Source organism: Electrona antarctica, assembly GCF_951216825.1.
Source record: "Electrona antarctica genome assembly, chromosome: 3".
Lineage (NCBI taxonomy): Eukaryota > Metazoa > Chordata > Actinopteri > Myctophiformes > Myctophidae > Electrona > Electrona antarctica.
Genome location: NC_136808.1, coordinates 33,902,085 through 33,925,716, shown reverse-complemented (window position 1 = coordinate 33,925,716; position 23,632 = coordinate 33,902,085). Strand labels below are relative to the sequence as shown.

General features: G+C 42.6%; 2 protein-coding genes across 2 annotated transcripts in view; one reads left to right on the top strand and one right to left on the bottom strand.

The window, feature by feature from the left end:
• eprs1 (glutamyl-prolyl-tRNA synthetase 1) overlaps positions 1 to 2,589 on the bottom strand; it is a 48,078-nt gene extending 45,489 nt beyond the window's left edge. Inside the window, exon 1 of the mRNA XM_079497549.1 lies at positions 2,395 to 2,589. Coding sequence (XP_079353675.1) covers positions 2,395 to 2,437 — 43 coding nt within the window. The 5' untranslated portion in view covers positions 2,438 to 2,589. The remainder of the gene's footprint in view (positions 1 to 2,394) is intronic.
• A 631-nt stretch (positions 2,590 to 3,220) lies between these two features.
• Positions 3,221 to 15,388, top strand: gpn1 (GPN-loop GTPase 1). Its single transcript, XM_079497555.1, has 13 exons — positions 3,221 to 3,475; positions 6,017 to 6,110; positions 6,387 to 6,493; positions 6,798 to 6,835; positions 8,515 to 8,593; positions 9,002 to 9,096; positions 9,203 to 9,248; positions 9,743 to 9,889; positions 10,302 to 10,384; positions 10,532 to 10,571; positions 11,533 to 11,626; positions 12,438 to 12,542; positions 13,552 to 15,388. The coding sequence occupies exons 1-13, from the start codon at positions 3,293 to 3,295 to the stop codon at positions 13,656 to 13,658; spliced, it is 1,218 nt and encodes a 405-aa protein (XP_079353681.1). The 5' UTR covers positions 3,221 to 3,292; the 3' UTR covers positions 13,659 to 15,388.
• Positions 15,389 to 23,632: the final 8,244 nt, after the last annotated feature.

The following is a 23,632-nucleotide window of genomic DNA, read 5'->3' as shown; positions in this document are numbered from 1 at the left end:
TCCATGGTTATATAATGCCATAAAACACTGATGCAAAAACAAAAAATTACAAACATACCGTACCGTTACTGAAATCTCTAAATAGTACAGCAGTAAAGCACTATAAAAATCAGACTCACTGCTCAAAACAATCCCTTCTGTAACTTTCACCGACAGATCAGGCAGAGCTGCTACGCTGTTCTATTCATGAGATACAACAGCATACACAGCTAAGATTTATATTCCTGACAAAACCTGCGCAACTTGCCCAGTAGAAAAGCTGTCACATGGGAGAACATCCTTTAACCTATGAGTGGTTTACACTAGGGGTGTGACTGTTCATGAATATTTAAACGTACGAGACAGGGGGGAGACAAACAAGATGAATAAACACCCAACAGCCATGACAGCAATGATGGTACAAATATTTAATCTAAGCTTAAAGGAGAATTCCATACTAGAAGGCTTTCTTACCTTTATTTGTAGTTGTTACGTCCCCACCAAAGAGGTCCAGGTGTTATTTTGTGCAAAAACTCATTATTGGCTATTTCCCCTACCATAAGCCCTCAATGAATTGCATTGAATTGGGCTATGGGGTGTTGTGCTAATTCGTTATTTGCATCGCTCAAAAATATATACTCTCTTCCTAATGTAATAGTATCCAAGCAGCACACTTTACTACTTATTTCAATGGAAATATTAAAATAAGTGAATTAACAAAAACTCAACCCCCATTGAGGGCTTATGGTAGGGGAAATAGCCAATAATGCACTTTTGCACAAAATAACACCAACTAACTGTAACAACTTGAACTACAAATAAAGGTAAGAAAACCTTCTAGTATGGAATTCTCCTTTAACTATATGCATTCGCATTGTCTCTGCTAGGCCTAAAGGCATGGCCGAGACTATGTTTTGCAGCCTGTCTGACACAGTAGAAAGATGAGAGGGAGAGTGAACTACAGTGACAGACACAGTAGTGATTGGCAGCGGTGGCCGAACGGATAGCGGCGCGGTCTAGATACCGGAAGGTTCCCAGTTCGAACCAGCCGTCCGACACGTTAAAATTACCACCGCTGAAATGCCCTTGAACAAGGCATCAACCACTACGATGAAATGTGTTCTATGAGCAGGGCCTGGCTGGAAACAAGTTCTTGAGCTTAGCCCAGATACCCTGGGTAAATATAGATTTCATTTCATTTCATTGCTGACTGTACCCATTTGCAGGACGCTTGCATCATCTGCTTTAACGCAGAACAAACACACGACGGCGTTGTTTGACCAATTCCAGTGAATGAACTTATTTTGCGACTGTTTTGATTGATTGAAGTATGTATTAACAGTTTGCAGAATTACAGTACATTTCAAGCACAACTCAAAAAAACAAAAAACTGTTAACTGTGGACGACACCATAAAGCATTACACTTGTTTACAATAGGGTCCACACTGTCATCATTGTTTAGTACAGTAACCTAACTAGCTTGCCTTTACTCTTAGTCTTCACTGAGCACAATGCAATGGTAATTCTACCCACACACGTCAAAAACATTATTATTAATGTCTTCTTCATCAATCTGTAGCTCTGGTCCAAGGCTAGAGCTATCTAATCTGCAGAGTGCAGACCCATCTAGCTAAACCATGTTTTCGTTATCCATTCACTATTTTCAAGCTGAAAACGAATGTTTGCTCTATAGTCACAATAAGGACACGCCAATGAGACGCCGAACAGAAAATTGTGTGAATTTTGCAAACTAAACTACAAACAAGCAACATAGGCAACTGAAAGCAAGTGTGTTACAGCTATAATTATGCCACGACGACAGGCTTGCTGTCTTCCACACGTCTGTGGGCGTTATACTGATGTCTGTGACCTATCTAATTCTGAGACCGAAACGTTTGGTCGTTATTGCGTCAGATTAATGTTGATGATTCATGCCGAGGAGAAAAGCAATATCCAACGTTTGGCAACGTTGTACGACTGGAAAACGTGGCACCATCTCACAAATGCGGCCCGTAGCGTCAGAAATTCATCCGCATACATGTTTTCAGACGCATTTACAGTAACGGCCGGGCTCCACCGGGCGCGTCAGCGTCGCGTCTCCGTCACCGTCAGGGAATGTTCCCTTTTTAATCAATGAAGGGTGGCTACACAGCCCGCGTTGACGGAGACGCGACGCGTGCATTAAAATTGAACCGGTGCGTTTTTTGACGCGACGCGACGGAGACGCAACGCGTCCGGTGGAGCCCTGGCGTTAGACAATAACCTCATGAGTTGATATTATTCCATAGGACACCAGTTGAGGTGTAACGCGTGCGTTAGTTAGCATTAGCCCCGGTGACAGTTGGCTGTCATCATGGGGAGTGCAAAACGTGTTTTAAATTTTAAATGTCTTGATGGAAAAACATTTAACTCACCCAGGGGCGGGTTGCTGGAGTTAATGGTGAGGTTTAAGGCCATGCTCCACGTCCCAAATACCTTTGTGACGGTTTTGTTTTCCACTCGTTTCAAAAAACCTCAACAAAGTCTGTCAGTTTGTAGACTCCAATCTCGAGACGACAGCACGCATGCGCAGACGTCTTCGGCTATCTCTATGGCGTGTGGTGGGAATATTTTGCCTACACTGCCTCCTGTGCAATGTGTAGAATACATTTGTAGTGGTGGAGAAAAGTAGTGAAAACTGAAAAGTCTATCAGTGGTGGAAAGGATACTGTACATGTTTTTCCCTTTTTTTACTGTCTTTATATGCCGATTTCCTGTTTTTCATAGAAGTGGATATTTGTATGTGTTTAAATGTTCTGATGAATTGAAAATGGATATAGGACCCTGATGTAAGCAAGTCTTCAAAGACAAGTAGCAATAGTGCTTTCATTTGAAATGTACCCATTCTACATTCTGTGAAATATAGCACTGTTTAGGATCACTTGTAATTTCACTTTGTCAATAAAGAATTAAAGAGGGGGGGGGGGTGTTACGAAGGCTTTTACTTAGAGCTCCATATATGGGGATAACGGCGAAGATCAAGAACACATCAACACATACGAACCAAGGTGTCTGGCTTTACAACCCAGAGACCTTGCATAGCTTTACCAATACAAGACCACAATTCCAATTAGCTCCGTTAAACATCCCGGTTTAAGTTCGAATCGCCTAAACAAACAACCGGCACTAGTTCGAGCTATTTTATAGCTTAGTTTTATAGGGAGTCTCAACTCTTTGCACTTTGCAGCACTGTCGTGTCCTTTACGGCAGCAGCGCGGCACCGCCGGTTCTCTCCTTTATATACTCTATGGTTCTCTCTCAACAACAAACAGCATGGCGACTGCAGCAGGTTTCTGTGGTGCTGAGGATGATGTTTCTGCTGAGAATATGAGCGCTGATGGCGGACATGGTGACATGCCCACACTGGAGCCGCCTTCAGGAGATACAGCCCAGCAGAAACCCGTGTGTCTGATCGTGTTGGGCATGGCGGGGTCGGGGAAAACAACTTTCGTGCAGGTAAAATGTGATAGCAAGCAAGCAAGACAGTGGCAGTGGCACGTTGGTTCATCATTACAGTTCACACTCACAACACATGGTCCTGTATTGTAGACTAACACGATTGATTGATTGAAATACTTATTAACAGTTTGCAGAATTACAGTACATTTCAAGCACAAACTCAATACAAAGACTGTTAACTGTGAGTGGACGACCTCACGACCCAATAAAGCATTACACTTGTTTACAAGAGGGTCCACCATGTTCAAATCATCAAAACATTTAGAGACGTACAAATAGACACTTCTATATAGCCAAAGAACAGAACAGGAATTCATCATAAAGGAGGTGGGAAAGAAACATATACAGTGAGGGGAAAAAGGGTGGGTGGTGGTCGGGGGGATTCAGATTTTACGGGAGCCAGTTTCGAATTTCAGCCATCCGTAGGTGCCCTTTGCGAGCGGTTTTGAAGGAGTCAAGGGATTCGCATGTCTTAATGACTGTTGGTAGGGCGTTCCACATTTTGGTGGCATAGGAACGGAAAGAATTTAGTCCCTTGTTTGTGCCGAATCTGGGTTGTACATGGTGTGGGTGTGGACTTCGTTAACATTAAGGAAGTATTTAGACAGGTACATGGGTATCTTGGTGGTGTATCGAATCTTGTGGACCAGACCCATTGCAAGATGCTGTACTCTGTCATCGACCCTAAGCCATTCCAGCCTGTCAAAGTGGGCAGGGGTGAGGTGGGTTCGGGGGGTGAGGCCAAGTAGGAGCCTGACCAGTTTGTTTTGGGAAGTCTGGATCCTTGTTTTAAGGGCCTTTGAGGTGCTGTGGTACCAAGAGGTGCATGCATAGTCAAAGAAACCTTGTACGAGGGCTCCTGTTAGGGTCTTCAAGGTGTTTTTGTTGACCAGTGAGGAGATCCTGTAAAGGAATCTTGTTCTTTGTTTGACTTTTTTGATTACGTTGGTGGCCATTTTATCACCGGAAAGATTAGCCTCCAGGATGGAACCTAGGTAGGTAATTTCATATTTTCATGTGATAATATTGTCACCCACTCTAACGTGCAGTTTAAACGATAGTGCCACACTGACACTGCCAGTATTGGTGCACTGATGGTGACACTGCACAACCAGTCTGTGGGTTTGGGTTGATAGTTTGGATGTATGGATGATCGTGGTGGGTTTCAACCTTTTTTTTTCATATCGAGGTCCATTCAGCATTTGATTTGAGCCACGGACCACCAAGATTTAGCCTCTCAGACCCAATACCTTGAATATTTTGTTGGATAAGATTTTGTCCACAATTCCAATTTCCAAGATTCCTGTATTGAATGATGCATGTAACATAGGAGAGATTATAACAATCAAAATAACAATTATTCTACATTCTCTAATACATAATGTAAATTAATTAATATAGTTGTTTAACAATTCTTTAGAGTGTAAAATGAAACATTTAACACTGATCAATAGTTAAAGATCTATAACTATAAGGCTCCATTTGGTTACCAACTTTTCATCATTTAGCTGGGGACCATCTGGAACCCCCTCAAGGACCACTGGTTGAAAACCACTGGGCTACAAGAAAAGACACGGACAGCTCCCATGTCCATTCAGGATAGCTTACATCCTTACATCTGGTCGCCCCATCTCGTCAGGATGTGGGCATTCAGTGGCATGCACATTTTCAGGCGCAGGTGCTCAAGTGAAAAAGGGCACCCTGTGTGGTGCATGGAACCGCCAGCTGCCTTAATAATGTGTGAGATTTATATAGATTTTGGGGCATAAATAATATATTAGAGACACATACTGTACAGTACTGTACAAAACAAAAATATAATGAACAAACTGTACCAAAACGAACTTTCAAAAGGGCACATTGCTGTCCAGAGGGCAAAGGGGCAGGTGCTCTAGCACCTTCTGTGCACACCCCTGTGGGCATTGGAGTCAGTGCAACACACTTCAGTTTAAAAACGAAATCATACTAACCATAGGAACTTAAAGATTTCTGTGGCCAAGCTTAACAACTATTAACTGACAAGGTTTTGCTATCAAGACATAAGCATTTAAATCTAAATTTATGTACAGGAAGGAGCATTATGTTCCACTGGTATATGGTACATTTTCATTCTGGTGTCCCACGTCAGTAGTACCTGATTAGATCATTGGAAATGAGCACGCTGTATATCAGGGAAATCACTGAAACACTGCTAAAATAAATCATGTTACTTTACAAGTAAGACGCGCAAACGTGGGAAGCGAACGCAGCTCGTAAATTGCAATAACAACAATTAGAAAGTTTTCTAGTGTGTGTGTGTGTGTGTGTGTGTGTGTGTGTATTTTTGTGTGTGTGATACAGCTGCGCCCTCTGGTGGTGGGCAGGTGGTGTCACAGCGTGACAGACAGACAGACAGAGACAGTTTTGCCTGGATTCCATAGTAAGCTGCTCAGTGCATTCGCAACTAGCATAGTAACTAAGCAGCAGTAAGCCTACAGAGACTACAGAAAAAGCCACAGAACTAAATGTATTTATTCATGGCATGTGTTCGTTTTGCAGAGGCTGACCGCTTATCTTCACACCAAGAAGTCCCCCCCATATGTCATCAACCTGGACCCTGCTGTACATGAAGTACCGTTCCCTGCCAACATCGGTAAGCTTTTGCCACTGAATTAAGAGAGCATCCTTGTTTAGAGTGAGAAGTGAATCTGACGTGTTGGTTCCATGATATATCCTTGGCTTGTAGAATAGCACTGACAATGAACACAAATCCAAGAGAGGCAGAAAGAACTGAATAACATCACAGTGTATTCCCATTGACCCTGATTAGCATTTTCTTTGCTTTTTCTGTTCCTACATATGGCTGAAATGACAATTTTTCTTGTAATCAAGTTCTTCTGTTACTGTTTCTTTGACCTCCTTATGGCAGATATCCGTGACACTGTCAACTACAAAGAAGTGATGAAGCAGTATGGTCTTGGGCCCAATGGTGGCATTGTGACCTCCCTCAATCTATTTGCAACACGTTTCGATCAGGTAGAGTTCCCTTTTGTAATACATTGCTGTATTTTGCAAGGGTATATTGTCAGGTGCAAACCAGGCTAAAAAGTGTGTGCGCACGCTGCCTCTTTTGAGTATCTAGCTGAAAAGGTTAATGAACTTGAAATCAAAAAGTTACTACCTGCTTCATTCTAGAAGTCACAAATGACTGCTAGAAGAGTGCAGACAATGTTCACAGTTTGTCTCATGATGAAGTGAGACGTTGCATAATGGGCATATCACACATACTGCTAGACTCATGAAATAAGTCTGTCTCATTTGTCTCTCATTTCACTTTCAGGTGATGCATTTTATCGAGAAGAAACAACACGATCACCAGTGAGTGTTGTTAGGCAGTGGAATTCCAACCGAGGGGGCACATGCCCACTCAAATATCTGATGTGTTTTATGTTGACTTTATTACATTTTTCTTTAATTTTAACCACTGAATGTTAATGCTCATAAAGCATTATCATCCAACCCCTGCCTTCCCCAGCTTTACAATCCCCCAGGTACAGTCAAACAATCCCCCAGGTACAGTCAAACAATCCCCCAGGTACAGTCAAACAATCCCCCAGGCCAGGTACAGTCAAACAATCCCCCAGGTACAGTCAAACAATCCCCCAGGTACAGTCAAACAATCCCCCCAGGTACAGTCAAACAATCCCCCCAGGTACAGTCAAACAATCCCCCCAGGTACAGTCAAACAAGCCCCCCCAGGTACAGTCAAACAATCCCCCCAGGTACAGTCAAACAAGCCCCCCCAGGTACAGTCAAACAATCCCCCCAGGTACAGTCAAACAATCCCCCCAGGTACAGTCAAACAATCCCCCCAGATACAGTCAAACAATCCCCCCAGGTACAGTCAAACAAGCCCCCCCAGGTACAGTCAAACAAGCCCCCCCAGGTACAGTCAAACAATCCCCCCAGGTACAGTCAAACAATCCCCCAGGTACAGTCAAACAATCCCCCAGGTACAGTCAAACAATCCCCCAGGTACAGTCAAACAATCCCCCCAGGTACAGTCAAACAATCCCCCAGGTACAGTCAAACAATCCCCTTTGGCCTTACTGTTACTCTAGTTGTTATTTAGGGCCTTGTGATGTAAGATATCCCTGATGCCCATGCCCTGAATACACGTTTTTTTGAGTGGTGCAACCACTCCCTTACGGAGCTGTGTGTGGGTGGGTGCCTGGCTGGGTGGGTATGAGCACGAAAAGCTATGTGTGTGGGTGGGTGCCTTGCTGAGTGGGTATGAGCACAAACATAGCATGGTTGTGCTATTAAAAAATAATAATAACAAAAAAAAAACACATTACATACACACACGCACATATTAACTGTACATATGATGATTTCGGGTGTGCCAGTACAGTCAGTGACAGTACAGTACAGTAGAGGGTACAGTAGAGGGACCCCACATGGTAACTCTGTCATTTCTCAACCGTTTCGGACGTGGGGTGGCTCGCCGGAATCGGCCTGGCCCCCTGGGAGCGTTCCTGGGGGTCTGGATGTTCCGGGGACCCTCCCGGGGACCCCCACACGGAGTTGCACCACTCACTTCACATGGGTGTGATTTTTTTTAAATAAATTCAGAATACATTCAGCCAAGTTCTGATAGAAGGATTTTGGTGCGCAACAGTAAAGGACAATGTGATAATTATGAAAGAAGACTTACCTGGGCACTTCAAAATAGACTGCCAAGTAAATGACTTGATAGGCAATGCACGTTTTATTGTATTGACTGACATTTCAACCAGCATCTTCTCCAGAGTCAAATCTCAAACATTGTATAACATCTTGACCTGAGGCTAAACCATTTTATCTCTATACAACAGATTTATAATTTCATGCATATATTTCTATGCGAGCCAATTAAGTTAATTTAATAGTGAGTTATATGCTATGATGTTTTATTTGTATCTATGGATATGGTGTTGGTACTGTAGGCGTTGTTTGAAAGCCTGAATCTGCTGTAACATGTACAATACCAGCTGACCTTTGACCCTTGTGTACAGATACGTTTTGATTGACACTCCAGGGCAGATTGAGGTGTTCACCTGGTCAGCCTCTGGCACCATCATCACAGAAGCTCTGGTAGGCTATGTCTCAAGTACCCATATTGTGCCGAATATTGACGACTGATTATAAGACAACCCCCATTTCATTTGTGGAAAAAGAACATTGAATGTCAAATTGTCTAGTCCCCGGTTATAATACGACCCAGTGTTTTTGGATATTTCCTTTGGAAAAAAACATCTTATATTCAGACCAATAGCCTAGGTATTTATTTTCCTTTCTTTTTTAGAAAAGGTTTACTCATGGGTGTGAACGTCTGTCTGTATATTACAATATTATATTCCACTAGAAAGGAGGCAAGATTGATTTGATTATGTGTAATGCTAAGAACAGAAATACAAAATTCTAATACTCCTACCACTGATCGTGTGTACACATAATATGATACGTGTGTCTGTGCATGTGCATATCTGTTGGTATGTGCAGGCCTCCTCATTCCCCTGTGTGGTGGTGTATGTGATGGACACGTCTCGCAGCGTCAACCCCGTCACTTTCATGTCCAACATGCTGTATGCCTGCAGGTCAGTACTATATAAGTTGACTGACACCTGTTTAGAAAAAAATTAAATAAACCATGTGGATGATGTGTTCTGACTCTGAGCTGCATTCTTTCTGTTTCCCTTTCAGCATTCTCTATAAGACCAAGCTGCCCTTCATTGTTGTCATGAATAAGGTAAGGAGGAAGCATGAATGCATAGACACTTTGACACATTCCCGAGCCCTCACACATCATCAAACAAAAACATCATACATACAGACATTTCTAAGCACAGTAGGCTGAGTAGTACTATCGTATTTATATATATATATATATATATATATAAATTTTTTTTTACAGGAGAACTGTAAAATAAAATACCAACTGCTGAACAACCATAGAATACATTGTTTTACTGGACACCACACCATAGATATATACAGTATGTGTATTGATTGACGTTGTCGTGTGTGTGTGTGTGTGTGTGTGTGTGTGTGTGTGTGTGTGTGTGTGTGTGTGTGTGTGTGTGTGTGTGTGTGTGTGTGTGTGTGTGTGTGTGTGTGTGTGTGTGTGTGTGTGTGTGTGTGTGTGTGTGTGTGTGTGTGTGTGTGTGTGTGTGTGTGTGTGTGTGTGTGTGTGTGTGTGTGTGTGTGTGTGTGTGTGTGTGTGTGTGTGTGTGTGTGTTGCAGACAGACATCATAGACCACAGCTTCGCGGTGGAGTGGATGCAGGACTTTGAAGTATTCCAGGACGCTCTGAACCAGGAGACGTCGTACGTCAGCAACCTGACCCGCTCCATGAGCCTGGTGCTGGACGAGTTCTACACCCACCTACGGGTACGAGACTGACTCTATGCACCTGTAGCAGAGTGGCTCAGAGCCTCTGCCTGATGGCAGTCTAATATCTCCCCCTGTCCAGAGGGATATCCCTTTGGTCTAGTGGTTAAGATGTTGGACTTTCACGTGGGAGGCCCGAGTTCGAATCCCGGGCGTTACACACCGTTGTGTCTCCTACACTCCTTATCAGCTTTCCTACTGTCTGTCTCTCCTATACACTCTTCTTCTGAGCCTTCCTACTATCTGTCTATCCTATACTCTCCTTCTCAGCTTTCCTACCGTCTCTCTCCTATACTCTCTCCTTCTCAGCCTTCCTACTGTCTGTCTCTCCTATACTCTCTCCTTATCAGCTTTCCTATTGTCTACTTATGACAGCTGAGTACAGTATATCCTATGTGTTGTGTGTCTGTAGGTGGTTGGTGTATCTGCAGTGACAGGCAGTGGGTTGGATGAGCTCTTTGTCCAGGTGGCAGACGCAGCCAAGGAGTATGAGACGTGAGTACTAGTAGTAGTATAAATTGTGTTTTCCAATCATTGTTACTGTCTGCCAGCATGAAGTCCACTGCACAGGAGATCACACTGAAATTAAGAGTGTGTGTGTGCGTGTGTGCCGTGTGCCGTACTGACCCATATCTTTCTCAGGGAATATCGGCCAGAGTATTTAAGACTTCATAAAGAGCTGGTGAGTAATGTGACATGTTTTCCTTTTTTGGGGGGTAAAATAGACATTAGAATGTTGTCAGCCCCACTAAACGGTCACTGTGTCAAGTTTAACGTCTCTGCACATGTATTTTTAAACCAGTGGTTTCTTCCAATATCTAAAATGAGTAGTCCATTTGAAATGTCAAGTATACCGTGACTCATAGTCACAGGGCTGAACCTGCACTATTAGTAGAATAATTATTTATAACCACTGTCTTAAACCCTATATACTTAGTTGGCCGGGGTCCCCCAGTATATATGGATGCGCTATTATTTCCCTCTTCTACACCATTATCTCTTCACTTAAGTTCACCAAAAATAGGCTATCTACAGTTAAAGGACCACTTCACCACTTTTCAACTTCTCTTCCTATAATTGGTCCTAACTAATGTTCATGATAAAATACCACCATTTCTTCGTACTCAGTCTGTGTCTCATAGGAAGGCTGTGGGCAGTTCAGAAACCTGTCCACCAGTGACATCATCGATGGTGGATCCAAGCTAATCGAAACGGCAGGCTTTCTTTTCCTGAAAAGTTGCAATGCAAAAGTTGAAGCCATCGTTCTCACGATAATACAAATCTAAATATATTTTAAAACAAATCTTGTTTTAAAAAAAATCTGCCTAATGATGATGTCACTGGTGGATGGGTGTCCGAACTGCCCAAAGCCCTCCTATGAGACACAGACTGAGTAGGAAAAAATGGTGGTGTTTTATCATGAACATTAGTGAGGACCAATTATATGAAGAGATGTTGAAAAGTGGTGAAGTGGTCCTTTAAGTATCTGCTATTTTGGCCGAAAGTTTGCCTCAGAATAGGTACACCAAAGTTTGAGTGATTAAGTGCATTTGTTGCATTGTAATTTGCAGGAATAAAGTGACCACTGGCTTTGTTCCAGGCTGACGCTCATATGACTAAAGTGACCACTGACTTTGTTTCAGGCTGATGCTCAGAGCAAGAAGCAGCAGCAGCAAATGGACCGGCTGAGGAAGGACATGGGAGCTGTTCACATGAGCTCAGCAGCAGCAAATACAGGTTAGCACCATGGATCATTTTACTTTGAAATGGTAAATGGACTGCATTTATATAGCGCTTTACATTACAATGTACTTCACATTCACCCATTCACGCAACCTTCTCATCGGGAGCAGTTAGGGGTTCAGTGTCTTGCTCAAGGACACCTTGACACTTAGCCAGGAGGAGCCTCTGGGAATCAAACCTGGAACCTTCAGATTCCAAGACGGCCGCTCTACCTCCTGAGGCACTGCTGCCCATAATGTCCTATGAACTTGGCAAAGTGCAGTAGTTTGTCAAGCACTTTATCATACTCCCTGCTTACAAATGCAACGATCCAATCATACAACCAAAGATACATTGGGGAAAAAAATACTAAAACCAAATATGCGTAGTCACGTGTACATCAATCGTACCAAAACACGAGGTTGACTGGCAGTCAATGACTGTGTGCTATTTATATATTATTATACAACTACATAATGGTATGTCATTGACCTAAATGGAGTTACCGTATATCAACAATGACGGGGTGATTAAAAAAAGCTTATGGCTGTATCAGGATTTACTTTAGACGGGTGGAAAACTTTAGTTAAACTTGCAAAGTGACACATTATTTTATCTGGGTTACATCTTCTGATAGTTGTACTTGAATGAATGAAATAATAATCCTGTTTATTGTTTCATTAGCACGACCATGACAAAATAGGCTACAGCTTGTTGTTGCCACTGATCATGAACACCTGTTGACTGCGGTTATCCCTGTCATAGTGTAGTGTAGTGTAGTGTACCCATTGCTGACAGTGTGTGTGATGTCACTTCTTGTCCTCAGAGGAAGCCAACATTGCTGGCCCCAGTGATCTCATCTTCACACGGGGTAACCCCGATGAGGATGACGAAGACGTGGACAGTGACACAGATGACATTGACCACAGCGGTTAGTACAGCATGCTGATCAATCAAACGGAATGACTTCATTTCACTTCATGCATTTTGGATCCAAGTCAGGTCCTGGCTTGGATGCAAACTCGGCACATTGTCATTATGTGGTATATAATGGTAATAGTACGTACCCACTACCCATTGTCAGTGGGAACTATGACATCAGTAAACCGTTGTAGAGTACACATTACCAGATAGCCTCGGTCCCAGGCTTACTTATCTGTGAAAAGAAAAGCCTGGTCACAACGTAAGGCAGATAAGCTATCGGCGGAGGTAATCCTCCAGAACATCCGTCAGCTGTATTTCCCCCGGATACGATATTTTCCCGACCAATCACAACACTTGTTTCATTCGCGGAGAATGTAAACTGATTTGTAAAGCATCAACGTAATTTCCTTGGGCGATACTTCCGCTAAAATCCTGCAACTTCCGCTGATAGTCTTTTCAGTGTAGGTCTTGCCCAGGGTGATTACCAGAGTACTTGGAGGCAGGTCTATGACGTCAGTCTATATGCACCATCTTGGGAGACCTCAGATCTCTAATAAGGGCGAAAGGTGGACAGACTGATCATCAGTACTAGACAGAGGACATAAACACATAAGTTAGTGCCAATGTCAAAGTGGCCAATGTCAAATTCTGTCTTTAATGATCCTATCTTACTACTGGATAAAATGGAAATGACAAAGGGATGTTAAAGGGATATTTATGTTTATACACACACACACACGTGTGTTTGGGTTTGAGATGTAGACCCCCATATTCTTGTCAAATAGAAAACCATTCAGGACGGGAACCCCTTTTGTTGCTATGTACATGATATAATTGTATCCTTCGGCCTCAGTCCTAAATGGGTTAAATCGCAATTCCAGTTACTGAGAAATGTCCACTTGTTAGCATTTTGTAGCAATGCTAATGGAAACAATAAGTCAACTAGCCGATCTCTGATACAGTTGCCCTCTTACTATAATTTTGCCTCTCTTCATCCCTCTCTTCCTCTTCTTCAGTGACTGAGGAGAGCAAAGAGAGCGATGCCTTCGGGAACTTCCTGAAAGAGAGGAAGGAAGTGGTTCAAGTGCGGAACAGGAAGTCCATGCCGCCCGAGGGACCCTGAACCCTCACACCCTCCATGTCTCCCCTCGGACCACCTTCCTGACATTAATGTCTTAAAGACGATGGACTTGGACAGGCACAGCAAGGTGCTACCTTTCTCAGTTGAGAATACATCATTATCTTCATTTGACACTGTTGTTAGACACTTGGTTGTAGTTATTATTTAAAGAAAATTGAAATGTTTTGAAAGTGTAAAATATGGCTTAAAGAGAGGTGAATGGTGTTTCACAAGCATATCGCGACGTGACCTGACCTATTTCATAGTGTAAGGTGCAGGACACGGTTCCGCAATCGGGGACGGAGCTCCCAATGTCGCATACCAACTCAACTGTTTGGGCATCTTTTAACCCAGCTCAGACTTTTGCATAGGCAAGAACCACGAAATGCCCGGATATCGCGTCGGTCCACAAAGTAAAAGAATATTTCTACAAGGCAGTGCTGAATCAAGTTCCATCCTGTTACTGCATTATCCATTTCTCATGTCAAATGTGAGGGAAACATTATAGTTTTCAGTGTGGTCTGCCATGTTTAGTTTAATTCACTAGAGTAGCACTGTCCTGCAGTGTCTAGCATCATTAGCATGGAGCTATAAAACAACTGGAGCCAAGCATGGGAGACCATTCAATGAAACTTTGGCTAGTATATACTATAAATAGCATGCCCTCCTAACAAATGCAACTAGTTAAAGGTAGGACAAGTGAACGTTTTTTGTAAATAAAAAAATGATATATGCTAATACTACTTTATAGTACTCATTGCTATAGTGTTTGTTCAGTAACGGGAGTCTCAACAGTTCTTTAGAAAACAATCAATGCATTTTCAGGTCGGGATACCTATTTTATCCAATCAGGAGACAGAACTTCCACAGAATACTGAGTAAACAAGTGAAATTACCAAATTGGAATTGATAGCACTAAGAAATGAGCGTGCAAATGGGTACTCTTTCCTGATTGGCTGAAAACGTTCAACCCACCTGAAAATGAATTGTATGTTTATTAAAGACCTAGAAAGACAGGGAGACCCCTGTTACTGAACACACAATATGACAATAAATGCTTTTTTTAAAAACCAAAACATATCACTTACCCTACCTTTTAACTGACCAAAACATCACCGTGCATCAAGGGATTGAAGGTCATGATGATGCATTGCACATGAATGATGCATTTAGTTCTTTGTCACAGATTACAAGAGTTCTTTCACTTCACAAGTTCACAGGCAAAATATAAATGATAAATCTGAGAGGATGGGAAATATTTTTTCTCTCCAAGGCATCCTTTAGCAACAGGGTTCCTGAAAATGTTCACAGGCAATCACAGCTGACATTCTGCACATAATCTTTGAGCGTGAGGTCTAAGCACCGTATTCTGACATTAACTCCTTGAGCAATGGAAATGGCATATGATTCAAGGTTTAAACACATTTAGGAAGACTTGCTTTGACCCTGTCAAGTATAAATAGTTCTGTTGTTGGATCTTCACAAAAGGCGAAGATATTTTCCCCAGTGAAAATGTTTGTATATTTTTATAAAAGTTGTTTTGTGTTCCTTTTTTTTAAATAATATGTTTGTGAAAAATACTGAATGTTTGGCTTTTATTATGAGTTTGACCTGATGAAGAGCCTTGGCTCGAAACGTCGTCAATACATTTATCCTTTGGAGCATATGAGTGTGCGGCTTCCCTTTTTTCCTATGGCTTTTATTATGATCCACAAAATAAAAGTGAAAGTGAGTTTTGTTGTCCTGTACTTTATTGCCTACCTATGTTTGTGTTTAGCTATGGCCACTACTGTCAGGGCTCCTGCCTGTCACCAGAGGGCGCCACAGGACTGGGTAGAGTTTATGAGAGTTCTAGATGTGACTGCTCAGCTACTATGTCCTGTTCATTGTGTGTTTTGTATTTCATTGCCTGTTAGTTAAATAGTATTGGAGGAGAATGGCAATTCCTCAAAAGTTGAAAAGCTGACCATAGTAGGGTCTTCCCACAGTGTTGATTTCATCGACTAAAACTGACGAGAAATCGAGTATCTTTTTCACAGACGCAAACTAAATAAAAAACGTAAGCTATGTCTACTAAACTAAGATTAAATAGAGACCCAGTAGAACTAAAAAGACAAGTAATTTTTTGTTTGGTTGAGCTCGGGTGTTGCGCTTTGAAAATAGAAGATCTACAAGCTCAAAACAGATGGGCTATTTTCAGCATGCAACCAAGTGTAAAATCTGCCATTACGACACCATCAAGGGCCGCCAAAATGTTTTGTCGACAAAGTCAACTGTAGATTTGGTTGACTAATGTCACATGGTATTTAGTCGACTAAAACTAGACTCAAACCAAAACATGTCAGATGACTAATATATTTGTAAAATTAAATTGAATTTGAATCAAATGACTGACTAATGTTTTGTGTTCACACGCATAGATGCAGTCTACCCTTTCATTGTCAATTTTGGAGCAGCTATACATGCATCGTTGTGTCTTTGCATCATCATGTCGCTGGCTTCCATTGACAATGAATGGTAGACTGCATCTTTTACATCTGCCTGTGTGAACGCGCACATAAGGCCCAAACCACACCAATGCAACTAGTCGCAACTGCCATTGCATGGGGATAATGGTTGCATGCAACTACTCGCAACCGTTTGGTTGCAATGAGTTGCATGGCGAGTCATTGTGTGGTTTGGGCTTAAAGCCACTAAATCAAAATGTGCTGTCAACACTGTCTTCCCATCATGAGTGTGGTGTGTAGCGGAACACTGTGTTCTCAACTTCTCACCTGGCCTGCGGTGTGGGAGGAAAGGATGCACACATATACATGCACACAAGTGGTGGGCAGCCAGCCAATGGTCAGCTACTCTTATGGGGTGATGTCATAATGTGTCATGTGAGGAGAGAGGTCAGCGACAATGACATTTTAAATAAATGCAATGATAGGATTGCAACAGTGTTGATTTTGACAGCAATTTTTTATTTAGTTTGAGTCTTTTGAAAAAAAAATTATTTAGTTTTAGTCATATATATTACATATAAGATTTTAGTCGACTAAATCTACAATTGATTTGTAGTTTTTATTTTGTTTTTATTTAGTTTTTGTCAGTGAAAAAAGCTAGTTTTAGTTTTAGTCAATGAAATTAACACGGTAAAGTCAGATTGGCAAAGGTGTTCCTGCAGAATAATAAGAGAGGAGGGGTTAGCTTCCCGAAAATGGTTTGTCATCTCTCTCTCTCTCTCACACACACACACATGCACACAGTTCCTGTTGGCCCAGATGAGGTAATGCAACGCATCTGCACCCCAGCAGCACAGTCAGACAGAGAGAGAGAGAGAGGAGAAAGTAGAAGTAAAGAGCTAGAAAGTGACAAAACAGATAAAGCAACTGATAAATAGGGTTCACTATAAAAGAAATGGAATAAGAGACAGAGACAATCGCTACTGCATTAAACAGAGAAGCAGATTGGGGAGCCAGAGATGAGAGACGATGAAAAACATGTGTCGTAACTCGTAACAGCTCCAGTTAGCATGGTGGAATTACCATAACCTGTGTGTGTGTGTGTGTGTGTGTGTGTGTGTGTGTGTGTGTGTGTGTGTGTGTGTGTGTGTGTGTGTGTGTGTGTGTGTGTGTGTGTGTGTGTGTGTGTGTGTGTGTGTGTGTGTGGAGGTGGCAAGGTGAGGGAGAGGTTGCAGAGAGAGATCGACGACACAAGCAGAGAGAGAAGGAGGGGGAGGTGGTTGAGAGGAAAATAGGAGGTGTTGGAGAGGAAATACTGAGGGTAAGAAGAGCAGAGGAGGAGGATGGAAAGAGGAGAGGAGAGGAGAGAAGGAGAGGAAAGAGGAGAGGTGTACATCAAGGACCTGCAGGGAAAGCCTCTCCATCACGATTCACACAGCAATGATGTCATTTCTATCCAATCAGCAGAGAGCTCCCTCAGATCCCCTAAACAACGCAGAGAGAGAAAGAGAGACAGAGCCAGAAGGATAGTGTGTGTGTGTGTGTGCGTGCGTGCGTGCGTGCGTGCGTGCGTGCGTGCGTGCATGCATGCATGCCCTAATGCTTGATATACACGTATTCCCGCAATGTGTCACATTGAGTCAACTAAAGCCATGACATCAGAGGTGATGTATGAAGATGAATGCACAGCAATCACCTTAACTCTGAATGTACCCACATGACATGGGGTTACTGCATATTTTAAACACAAGGAAACCAATGTGAAAAATTATTCTAAATTTCAATGTGGGTTTGCCGCAATAGTGGGTTTTGTGTGTGACACAGATACGCTATCAACTGCACAACGCTGTCATCCCATCCAGCAAACCAATTCCCTTTCAAATTGTGATATATGCCATTTGGCATGCGCACATTGGGCAGAGTATATGCGCTGGCCAGCCAACCTGAAAGCAGTGACATCATTTCCACGTGTGGACAATGAGGTCACTCTGCTCTCCGAGCGAGTGATGTCATCATAATGGGACCAGGGACAGTGAGTGAATAATGGACCATGCCAGAGGACTGAGTCATGCAGGTGAAAACAGAGTGGTCAGAGCTGTATGGATGATGATCAGTAAAATCATCTATGATCGATTGATAGATATGGGTGATATGGTACATGAAGTCATCTGCCTGGCAGGGGTGCACACATTGTCTTATTCTTTACTTTATTTGTTAATTTTGACGGGACATTGCATATTAATGGACATTACATATAAATGCAATGCAAATACACCGGATTTAGCAAAGATGCTGCATCCACAGTCCTCACACAAAACATAAAAACAAAACAAAATTCTATCACTCAAGGAGGCCATTTATGAGTGACATCATCCTCTTGCTGGAGGATGATGTCATTCAAGATTAAATATTTCAAAAAGAAAAGATGATTATCAAAGAGGTGAAGTGGAGGGTCAAGGCTCTGTGGGTTGACTCCTGTCCGGGCCCCTCTGGGTCAAGGCTCTGTGGGTTGACTCCTGTCCGGGCCCCTCTGGGTCAAGGCTCTGTGGGTTGACTCCTGTCCGGGCCCCTCTGGGTCAAGGCTCTGTGGGTTGACTCCTGTCCGGGCCCCTCTTACTCACCAGGTCCACTCCTGCTCTCACCAGGTGCAGCCATTCCAGCACCAGACACATAGGGCATAGATACAGGGTCCAGGCCTGTATCTATGCCCTAACGGTTAGGGCATAGATACAGGGTCCAGGCCTGTGGTTAGGGCATATATACAGGGTCCAGGCCTGTGGTTAGGGCATAGATACAGGGTCCAGGCCTGTGGTTAAGGGCATAGATACAGGGTCCAGACCTGTGGTTAGGGCATAGATACAGGGTCCAGGCCTGTATCTATGCCCTAACCGTTAGGGCATAGATACAGGGTCCAGGCCCAGAAGACCAAAAGGTGTCTGACTGCTGATACATGCAACCAATTCTAGCCCTTTAAAGTTCACACCAAGAAAGAATTATTTATTTGCATATTTTACTTCCTTTAGGCAATATCAGCAATCAATTTTGTTTTTAATAACATACCCACCAGTTATTAAAATATAAGCCTCTACCAAACGATAGAGATGTCACTTTGTGGTAAACTTGCAAGCTAAACTAAAGTAATCCAAAAATACTATTTGCTATGAATAAATACAACTTCTGCTAATTAATTGTTGTTATTATGATATATTGAATGTGTTTTCATTATAATATATGCTGAAATTGTTCTATAAGTATCATTTTATTCCTGTCAAACTGCTCTACCAAACGGTTGAATTGTCATTTACTGGTAAAAGGCAGTAATGCCAAGATAATATATTGACAATTTATAATAACAATTTATATAACAAAATAATAACTTTTGGACATCCACTGTTGCTAATACCTATAGATCTTTCTTTCTGTTTACACAGATGGAGACTAAATAATTTTACAGTGCAAGAAACTGAACTTTCACTACTTCTACCATAAAGTGACAAACAACCCGTTTGGTAGAGCATGTTTTCTGAAAATGATTTGACCATTATTAAAGGTTGTAATTTAAAGGACCAAGCAGTTAATACAAAAATGGTTACAAAGCTGATCTGTGATGTGACGTGTTGAGAGCATGTAGATCTGTTTGAGTACTTATGCATTGGTACTCAAAGTATATTTGCTTATTGCCTTCTTCACACACACACACACACACACACACACACACACACACACACACACACACACACACACACACACACACACACACACACACACACACACACACACACACACATAATTATATAGCTTTATTGAAAGGATATATATATATCTTTATTGAAAGGATATATAGCTATAGTAAATGCAATATTATGAACCTAAATATGTCAATATAAGAGAGCTATGCTCTATAATCTATATATGATGCATATGCTATATGTCATATTTATCTACATATATGCACATATATGGACCTGAATGTGGCATATATGTTGCATATACAGTATGTCTCATAATGCACATATATGAACATATAAGTTTCATATAAGTCCTTTCCGTGTGGGTATATATTTTTTTCCCAAATACAATTTGCACATACATGGAATTCATAGTCATACATCCTCTATTAACCCTTCCTAGCTATTAGGAGCAGTGAGGACCCCAGGACCTTCTTGCTTTAAGCCAACAGTGCTCTCAGCATTGAAAGAATCCATCACTCTAAACGTGTTCTTTCATCTCGTTTCATGAATCTATTCTTCTATTGATTCTTGCTAATGGCAGCGTCTTCACCTCCGCTCGCTGCAAGTGTGGGAAGTAGGCGTTTACACATTGCACATTGCTCTGGTCCTATTTCCTCCTCTCTCTTTTCTTTCCCTCCTCTGCATCGTGTCTACAGACATGTCTTGCCCACGGCTTGAACAGACGGAGAGGGAACAAGTCTATTGAAATGAAATGCCACAGCGGAGATGAGTCACTGATGGAGCGAGGACAGATCGTAGGCGTTCACTTCAGCTATACAGTATATGTGTACCGCAAACAGAGTTACAGAGAGGAGCTGGTAAAAGAGAGAAGTGGAACTCGCCTCCTCCATAGTACCCCTTTGTCTTGTGGAGTTTGCATGGAGGCACTTGACTCTGAAAGTCAACCAAAAAAGTAAACCAAAGAACACCTGGTCAACAAAAACACCTTGAAGACCCTAACAGGAGCCCTCGTACAAGGTTTCTGACTTCGACTGACTATGCATGCACCTCTTGGTACCACAGCACCTCAAAGTCCCTTTAAACAAGGCTCCAGACTTCCCAAAACAAACTGGTCAGGCTACTACTTGGCCTCACTCCCCGAACCCACCTCACCCCTGCCCACTTTGACAGGCTGGAATGGCTTAAGGGTTGACGACAGAGTACAACAAATCATGTGCAACCCAGATTCAGCACAAAAAGGGACTTTTTTTGCTCCTATGCCACCAAAATGTGGAACGCCCTACCAACAGTCATTAAGACATGCAAATCCCTTGACTCCTTCAAAACCGCTCTCAAAGGGCACCTACGGACAGCTGCAATTTGAAACTGCCCCCCATAAAATCTGAACCCCACCCACCCCTTTTCCCCCTCACTGTTATGTTTTTTCCCCCCTTTTTACCTCCTCTATGATGATTTCCTGTTTTGGCTATATAGAAGTGTATAGTTGTACGTCTCTAAATGTTATGATAAATTGAAAATGGTGGACCCTATATTGTAAACAAGTGTAGTAGAAATAGCTGATCTACCAGCTTACAATGCGTCACGATTCATGCAAAAATGATTATGAAGATTAGACAAAATAATTGTGATTATCTCAAATAATTGAGATTAAATGATTATGTAATAATTGTGATCAAACACTTTTTCGGCGTCAAGAGAAACAATATCCTTCAATTGCAAGTCTAGGTTGTGTGAGTACATGATTGGCCCTTTTTTAACAAAAATGCCTCAAATCATGAACGCAGCGTGCAATTTACGTGCAATTCTGCATGCACATTCCTACTAGGCAGAGGAATAAATCCCACCCTTTTATTGGCCTGTTATAGCACCATAGCAGGTTCATTTTTTCTAAACACATTTAGGAACAAAATGCCTCAAATCATGAATTTGAACGTCCAATTGAAGAAGAAATTACATCCTTTTCCCATTGGTCTATTAAAGCGCCACCAGGAGGCCACAATAACCTACCTGACCTGGCGGAGACCTGTGCTCCGAGGTGCACTTTTTCTAGTTCCCTCTCATATTTCTTACCGTCTTTCTCTCCTTCACAGTCTCTCAACATTCCTACACTGTCTCAATCAAGTCATATTTGCTTTGTGCATTACTGTATGATTTTCTGCATGAATGTAAAATCATTCAAATAAAAGGAAATCAATTCTATTTTATGTACTAATAGTGCTGTCTGACAGTGGGAGAGAAAGTGTGTGAGAAAGAGAGGTTTGGCAGAAAAGAAGCGCAACAGATGGCCGCTTTTCTGTTCTCACACTGTCTAAACACAGCAGGCAGTTTGCCTAATCCAACTGAAACACAACTGTGTGTGTGTGTGTGTGTGTGTGTGTGTGTGTGTGTGTGTGTGTGTGTGTGTGTGTGTGTGCGTGCGTGCGTGCGTGCGTGCGTGCGTGCGTGCGTGCGTGCGTGCGTGCGTGCGTGCGTGCGTGCGTGCGTGCGCGTGCGTGTGTGTGCATACGTGCGTGCTTATGTACCATCATGAAAACTCATGCTATTCGTGACTCGTGAACATTCATAGTTAGTCCGTTCCTCACATGCATCTGTCTTAAATGCATGCAACTTACTGTAATTACATAGGCATTCAGTAACTGCAAGATTGGAGTATGCATGCAGAGTGCAGACAAAGTTAGCATGAACCAGAGCCTGGCAGAGCCTGACCAGAGCCTTTTGTGGTGGTTCTGGAGAACCGTGGGTCCGACTGACTCACACTGCACTCCCTGTGGGGGTGTGGAACGCGTGTGTCGAATGTGAAGTCGGTGGGTCAAACGGTTCTCGAGTTACGTGCATTACAATCGTACACACATATAATTATACGCACGCACGTACGTACGCAGAGATGTGGCGCATTTATAGTAGGATGTTATGGAGTGGCAGAATACATGAACTCAATCAAAGGACCCACAAGTATAGTAACATGTGTGTGCATGAATGCATTTATAGAAGCGAGCATACATACTTGTCTACATCCTCAACAATCTATCACACAGACCTATATACTGTACATCCTGTACTGTATGTAGGTCTGTGTGCTGGTGGGAGTGTGTTCCACAACACACATCCCTCAACTGTGTGTGTGTGTGTGTGTGTGTGTGTGTGTGTGTGTGTGTGTGTGTGTGTGTGTGTGTGTGTGTGCGTGCGTGCGTGCGCGTGCGTGCGTGCGTGCGTGCGTGCGTGCGTGCGTGCTTGCGTGCGTGTGCGCGTGTGTTTGATCAGTGGCATGAGTGTTCCAGATAATTCAAAGCAGAGGGAAAGAGGAGATGAGTAATGGTTTGCTCTCCATATTTAATTTTAGTACTGACATTTACCCAGAACATGATCGACTGCACAGACCGGTTCAAAGCAGATCTGCAGTCCACTGATGTCCAGGTGTTTCGTTTTTCAGTAGTTAATAATAATAATAATAATAAATAATAATAATTACGACCGTAGGTCGCAGATTACTATGAAAACCTGCAAAACCTGTCAGTCAGTCCGTCCGTCGTTCCGTCCGTCGTTCGATCCGTCACGCCACCATATATGGCCGTCAGTCCATAACCCTTAGATCTCCATATATGGAGCTGACCTGTTCTGACATTCCATATGTTGATCATTCCCCACCCATCCATCCTCTTCGATGTCTCCCTTTTGACCGATACCTGTCCATTCAAACTATAGACGGGCCTGCCTCAAAGTTATTAGTGCAGCCGCACGAGGCAGCTGGCCAAAACTAGTGTTCTCAAAATTAGGTCCGAAAATTAAGGCCCGGCCCTACCTGGGCCCCCATCAAACCCTGCACACTCAAGACACTTCC

Excerpts from the sequence above, each read along its gene's own strand:
- gpn1 (XM_079497555.1), top strand. The coding sequence starts at position 3,293 with ATGGCGACTGCAGCAGGTTTCTGTGGTGCTGAGGATGATGTTTCTGCT. Across the intron at positions 9,097-9,202 it reads AACATGCTGTATGCCTGCAG|CATTCTCTATAAGACCAAGC; the intron begins GTCAGTACTATA and ends TTTCCCTTTCAG. Across the intron at positions 9,890-10,301 it reads AGTTCTACACCCACCTACGG|GTGGTTGGTGTATCTGCAGT; the intron begins GTACGAGACTGA and ends GTGTGTCTGTAG.